The 7209-nt window shown below is 48.0% G+C and overlaps 1 protein-coding gene across 5 annotated transcripts in view; it reads right to left on the bottom strand.

The window, feature by feature from the left end:
- Positions 1 to 214: 214 nt before the first annotated feature.
- EXTL3 (exostosin like glycosyltransferase 3) overlaps positions 215 to 7209 on the bottom strand; it is a 126762-nt gene continuing 119767 nt past the window's right edge. For all 5 annotated transcript variants that reach the window (XM_037742681.1, XM_017540440.2, XM_017540441.2 and 2 more), the window contains one exon: positions 215 to 3210. In XM_037742681.1, the coding sequence (XP_037598609.1) occupies positions 3001 to 3210 (210 nt within the window). In that variant the 3' untranslated portion in view covers positions 215 to 3000. The remainder of the gene's footprint in view (positions 3211 to 7209) is intronic.

Below are 7209 nucleotides of genomic sequence, written 5' to 3'. Positions count from 1 at the left end.
AGTGCGGCTCCGCTCACCCACCGCTGGTCTGCAGGCTGCCCGTGTCAGTGCGGCTCCGCTCACCCACCGCTGGTCCACAGCCCACACCAGGGCCTGGTCTTTCTCTGCAAGCGGGCAGCTGGCAGACACAGGTGGTGACCTGGAGTCAAGCAGGTGCCTTCTTTCAGGCCAATCTTCCATACCTGCCGAGAAAAACCACAAAAGACCTCCAAACTGCTTGAGTTAAAGTCTCCATTTATTTTTTTTTACAAAAATCCAATGTAAGACCATTGTGCTCATGACGAAAAGGGCTGGGGTGGATGGACGTGACACAGATTCCAAAGAGCTTCCCCTCCAAACTAGGAGCTCCCCGCTCTGTCCGGCACACCTCCCAGGAAGATCCCCTTCTCCCAGACAGGACCCCAGCAGGTGAGCCCTGGCCTGAGGCGCAGTCCACACAGAGGAGCCTTGCCTGGAAGCGTCCTGTGGAGCCCTGGGGCAGCATCACAGGACAGCCCAAACCAGTGAGCAAGCCAGCCACCTGGACAGCGAGGCAGTCCCGCACCCTGCGAGCCAGGACAGGATGGCCAGGGGTGCCCCATGGACAGCCAAGGAGACCCAGGGTCCGCGGCACTGCTTTTCTGCCTCACACAAGTCACAGGTCAGCGGCTTTCCTGTGGTGAGAAGCACCTGGCCAGTGATGCCACGGCCGCCTTGCCGCCTCTCACCGAGGAGGGCGTGCCCCTCAGCACCTGTCTGCAGTCCAAGCCTGTGTTCCTTTCAGGGCCAAAGAGGGCTGTTCCTGTGGGAGGTTCCGGCACCACAGCCCTCCCTATGGCACGTTTTGGTAACATGTCACTTCAGCCCACTCTGCCCTTCCTGGACCCACCAGTGACACTCGGGGATCCAACAAGTGGCTCCACTAAAGGGACAGGCCCCTGGCCCCAACACACAGACGGCCCCGGCTCACTGAGTCCCACTGATGTCAGTATATGAGTTCCTCACATTAAAAGAAACCAGATAAAATAGCAGCCACAATAAAGCCCCACACACCACTCTCTTTGGCTCCCCGAGGGAAGGCTACTGCCGAAGGAATCGAGTCAGGAGTCCGGGAAAGGGCAACTAGAAAGTTCCGAGGAGGGCGCCTAGACCCCACTGCTGGGCTGCTGGGAACAAAACCACACTTCCTAGGTGGCTGCCTCAGCAGGGGAGCTACAGACTGAGGCCGGGGGAACCTCAGGAAACATAGTCCTGGGAGCAGCCGGGTCCTGCTTGCCAATGGGGAGAGTTCCCTTAAGCCGTGCTAGAGCCCTACAGGTGGGTGGGAGCTACACAAGAGAACCCAGCTTCAAAGCAGTGCTTGAAGAGGCCCCATGTAGTACAGGCAGGTCAGAGGAGAATGGATCCCGAGAAACAGAAGCACAGGATGCCAAGGTCAGGGAAGACGGGACTGGCTTAAGGCATGTGCATGACCAGGACAGACCTGAGCTTTTGTTCAGTTGCTAGAAACCTTCAGAGTCAACTCCACTTCCAGAATGCAGGGCTCAGGAAACAGAAGTCATGGGCTAATCCCTGACAAATGCCACTAACACCCTCGTAAGTTTCCCTACTGCCACCAACGCCCCCAAAATTAGCTTATTTCCGTTTCAGCCCAGGGAACGGAATTCCAGAGAGCGGAAAGTGGTAACATGGGCTGGAGTGCCTGTTCGACTCCAAGGCTGCATGTGAGCTTCCACAGTAAATCATGGCCTCCCACTGTTCCAGCACATACCAAACCTCTGCAGGTCCTACAGCCACACTGGCGTTAGGGGTCCAAAAACCACTGGTAACACAGGATGGGGCTCCAGACAGAGGCAGGGGGAAGGTGAATTTCACCAAGGAATTATCCCAAGGCAGGCGCCTTGCTGTAAGACTTCCCGGCCAGCCGGGCGGGGTCCTCGAAGGACACTGGCTTGCTCTACACCAGGGAGAGGAGGCTGACCTGCATGCCACTCAGACCACAGCGACGTGCACCCTGCTCATTTCCTGTCCAAAATGAGAGACAGCACTTCAGTAAAGCCTGAGGCCCACAGCACATGTCTTTAAACAGAAGAGCAGGGTAAAAATAGCCATCTGGGAGAGCCGTCCTCAGGCCCTATTCCTTTCTCACTCTTTGCTTCCTCATTCTTCTCTCAAACAAAGGAGAAATGGGAGATCAGGGATAAGTACTGGGGCAAGCCTGGCCTAAAGATAAATCCTCAAAACCACTGGCCCCAGCAGCAGGAGGCTGAGAACCCCGCCAGGGTCAGGTGCTCCCTGGGATTCCCTGGGAGGGGAATGTGGCGTTACAGGGTTGCTGACTGGCAGCGGAAAGGCAAGGGAACAGACCCACAGATCTTATCTCGCCCAGGCCTGTAAGAGGGCCAAGTTCATCCCTTTCTTGTTTCTGCACACAGAGGGCCCTGGGGAGGATGGAAGATGATCGCTGAGGGTAAGCCAGGGACACAAGGCCAGGACCCATCTCCACCAGAATACAGAACAAAGGAGCCTGCGGGGTCCCTCCCTTAGAGAAGCAAAACTCAAACTCCCCCAGCCAAAAATATATATATGTATGTGATTGTGTGTGCATATATATACACACACACATATATATATATATAAATAAGCCTCGAATGGCAAATCTGAAACTTTTTCTTTTTAAATAATCATAATAGTTGTTATTGAATTTAAAAACCACAAACCAGCTGTCCTGGGCATATGAACTGTGTGAGTGACTCTGCAGAGTCCCCACAGTCCTCAGTGTAAGCTATCAGTCAGTGCCCTGTGTGGGGAGCCCCGGGGCCTCCGCCCAGGGCTCCAGGCCCAGTGTGGTTGACTTCAAAATAAAGGCAGCGGTTTCCTTCCACTCTTCCTGCTGCCCCTCCCAGCGGAGTGTCTGGGTCACCCACCCAGCAGATGGCCCCAAGGTCCTGCAAGGCCTAGGAACCTCGGGTGCCATCTCCCTCCCTCTGCCCATCCTCTTCCCCAGACTTTGCGTTGCCCCTAGATGAACTTGAAGCACTTGGTCTTGTCATGGGGCAGGCGCGTCTTGAAGAGCACAGAGTCCACCCTGAACTGCGTGTACAGGAGGGGCATGTAGCCGTACACCTTTACAAAGAAGTTGATGCACTTGTGCCGCTCATGGAAGTGGGAGTCATCATGTGACAAGGCCTGAGGGCATCCTGGACATCGGAAGGTCCACCGTGAGGTCACCTGGAAACGGGAGAGAGAGACAGAGTGGGAATTCTGGCTAATGCCAACAGAAACCTTGCAGCAGAGCCGATCCCACGCCCCCATGGCCATGGTGAAGACGCCGATCCCTGCAGAGATGTTGGCAGGAGCCAGAGCCCTGGCGCAGGCCTCCTGCCTACCAGGTGTATCCAGAACATCATCAGGTTTTCTGCTGAGACGGCCTACATGTCACAGATGCCAAAAGCCTTAACGTGTATAGTGTCAGCTGTCTCAGTAATTCTACTCCTAGTGTCTACTTGGTTGCACAGACACAGGCAGGTACCAAGTTGTTCCTTTCATCAATGTTTTGAAACAAAATACTGAAGACTACCTGAAGAGGGGCTAGTCAAATGATTCTTGAATACTGTCCATAAAAAAGATACTTAACTCCATTTAAAGCCATGGGAAAGTGGTCATACTATAGTCAAATTAGTATTCATTAGAAAACTTCTAACTAGAAAAGTATGAAGAGGGACAGCTTCATTACAATGTGGCAGGCCAAACAGCATAAAAACTCAGTACAGAACACCTGAATGTGCAAGATGAAATACAGAAACCATCTCTTTAAATACAGGGCTGAGCCTGTAATAAGAAATGAAATCATCCAGTGATTAACCCCAGCACTTTGGGAGGACACGGCAGGAAGATCAAAACCAGCCTGCTCACATTTTTATCTTTTTTGGAAATGAGGTTTTGCATTGTTGCATCTCCACAAAAGATTAAATGTTAGCAGGGTGTGGTTGCATGCCAGCTATTTAGTGCAGTCCCAGTTACTTGGGAAGCTGAGACAAGAGGTTGCTTGAGCCCAGGAGTTTGAGGCTACAGGGAGCTCTGATGGTACCACTGCACTCCAGCCTGGGTGATAGTGAGACCCTGCCACTCACTCATATACATGCATGCATGAATGAACAATGAATAATGAAATGAATGAATGAAATCCTCAGAGGCCAAACAATGAAAGAGCAAATACTGTGAGGTAGCCATGAACTTGGTTTTAGATGGGTTGGGGGAAGTGACACCTCCAACGCAGGCTTGTGGCCTTTGGAAACACTGGCTTCCATGGAAGGGAGCATGGAAAGGAAGAAGCCCCACCAAGAAAGATGGGAAAGAAATTTCTTTAAATTTATCTTCTACTTCCTTAATTTTCTTTTCACCTAAGTCTGATCTTTTATCCCATTTTACAGAGATTTTAATAACCATGATTTTCATTTTCAGTAGTTCTATTCAGGGCTTTCCAATCTCTGTTCTTTCTGGAGTGATTTGTTGCTCTTTTACGTTTTCATGTTAGTCGTTTTCAGCATACTTGTTGTATAGTCCATCTAACGGCTGGCTTCCTTATTTGGAATCCCTGGAGAACTATAACCTGTTTGTTGTATGTGTTCACTGTTGCTCATCATCAGCTGTTTCCTTGGTGGCTGACTAGTAACTTTATATTTCAAGCTCATCTTCAATGAGGCTTTACCTATGAGTGTCTTATATGGCCTGAAGTGAAGAAATTTCTTTTTCTTCAGTGGAAACTTCCCCTGCTGAGAAAAATTTCTCCTTATAACAGAGTTTTGGTTTTATTCTGTCAGACAGTCCAAGGGTATCATTGACTGGGTCTAGTTTTCTTTTTTTTCCCTCTGGGGACACCCTATTTTGCTTAGGCTGGCCTCAAACTCCTGACCTCAAGAAATTCTCCTGCCTCAGCCTCCCAACGTGCTGGGATTACAGACTTGAGCTACCTCATGTGGCTCTGGGTCTAGTTTTCATATAGAATAAGTCCTTAAACCCATGGAAGCTCAAAAGACTATTAAACATTCTCAACCTACACTTTCCCCCCAAAACCTGTCAGAGTCTAAGTTAAAATAAACAAGGTGCACGTCATCTCCCTGGGGCAACAGGTAGGCAATCTCCATTCTAATTCTCTGCCTTCTTCACTGCTTCCAATGAGTGATAAAACCCAAGCCCCTGACAACTAAGGTGAGAGCAGCCCCACATGGGGGCCTCCGTGATGCCGCCACACTTGCGACCTTGAGTTCTGTTCCTCCTATCTGCTTCCTTTCTGGCAATTCTCTTACTTTTTTATTAGCTCAACTATACACTGAAAATAGAACTTTGTTACTTATAGTGATCAGGTTTTTAAATTACCTAGTTCACTATATTACAAAAACCAGAAAATTTACTATCAAGTTTTTAAAAAGCAGACTGCAGAACAAGTATATAAATTTAAAATATAAAAATAAGGCCAGTTGTGGTGGCTCCCACCTGTAATCCCAGCACTTTGGGAGGCCAAGGTGGGTGGATCACTTGAGCTCAGGAGTTCGAGACCAGTCTGGCCAACATGGCAAGACCCCGTTTCTACTAAAAATACAAAAACAATCAGCTAGGCATGGTGGCACATGCCTGTAATCCTAGCTACTCTGGAGGCTAAGGCAGGAGAATCACTCGAACCCAGGAGGCAGAGGTTGTAGTGAGCCAAGACCATGCCACTGCATTGCAGCCTGGATGACAAATCAAGATTACATCTCAAAAAAAAAAAAGAAACCATATATATATATACACACACACACGTATGTGTGTGCATATATGTGTGTCTATGTGTGTATATATATGTATATGTATAAATAAGTAAGTCACAATAGACAGGATACCAGAGAACCAAAAGAAATAAGCCAAAGGTTTTAGTACTTTTGAATTCTTTCTCCATGTCTGTCTTTTCCCAAATAATTTTTAAATTGTTATTTCTATTATAAATTGAAGGGAAAATTTTTAATTGAAAGACACATCCCATGACTTATAGCAGAAGAATAATCACTGTGTACAGCCAATATTCACCGTCAGAGCCCAGGTCCCAGAGTTTAAACCGGGAGGAGACAAAGGCCAGCAATGGAAGGGTGGCTCACCTCAGAACCGAGTGTCTGGGCAGTCATGACCTCCGCAGGTCCCCTCTGGGGACCCACCTGTCTCCTCGCTTCTCCCTTCACTCACTGGCTGCTCTCTTACAGCCTTTCAGGGTCACATCAACACTGAGTTACTACTCTTCCCACAGTTCCCACTGGAACAGGAAATGGAGGTCACGAATCTTGGGAAGGACGTTCTCAAACAGCATCTATGTCCAGTATTCCACCGGGCTCTTGCTGGACCTAAAAACCCTTCTCATCCCAGACACCAGAATCCAACCCCAGGAGAAACGCCCTCTAACCTGCTGCACGTGATTCCATGCAACACAAAAAGTGACTTGATAACTGTTGTTTTCAAGGAAGCAGAGGCTTCCAAATGTTTTAAATTATGTAATCCATCAGTAAAAAAAACGACTACATCCCCAATATATATATTCTCAAAACTTTCTGGGTGACTTTTTAATCTCTTATTCTGAATGAAGCCTATTTACATTCTGTGTTCTCCTCCTTGCAAAGGTAGCACATTATTCAAAGTAATAATATGACATTAACTCCCCATTCTTTAGTCAGCATGGTTAAGAGATTAACATTATAGAAAGACTACCAATCATGCAAAGCAGTCAAACATCCCAAATTCAAACAAGGAATAGTCTGACAGTAAAAACTTGAGGTACTGAAAGCAAAACAAAAAAATGATTTTTGAACACAAAAGAGGACATATACCTGATACCATTACAATTAGGTAAATAAAATATTTAATTCAAACTGGTTCTATATCATGAAGTAAATAATTAGATTCATAAGTTGAAGGAATTAACTAAGACTTTGAAAACACTCTTAATTTCAGCCCTTGAATTTGAAAAGTCATCCCGATCTTGAATTCTTCATACATTCCTGAAAGATCAAGAAAATTCAGCCGGGCGCGGTGGCTCAAGCCTGTAATCCCAGCACTTTGGGAGGCCGAGGTGGGTGGATCACGAGGTCAAGAGATCGAGACCATCCTGGTCAACACGGAGAAACCCCGTCTCTACTAAAACTACGAAACATTAGCTGGGCATGGTGGCGCGTGCCTGTAGTCCCAGCTACTCAGGAGGCTGAG

The sequence above is a fragment of the Cebus imitator genome, unplaced genomic scaffold (assembly GCF_001604975.1).
Source record: "Cebus imitator isolate Cc_AM_T3 unplaced genomic scaffold, Cebus_imitator-1.0 Scaffold125, whole genome shotgun sequence".
In the NCBI taxonomy this organism is placed as follows: Eukaryota; Metazoa; Chordata; class Mammalia; order Primates; family Cebidae; genus Cebus; species Cebus imitator.
The sequence above is the reverse complement of the archived record's forward strand: the minus strand, read 5'-3'. Positions and strand labels throughout refer to the sequence as shown.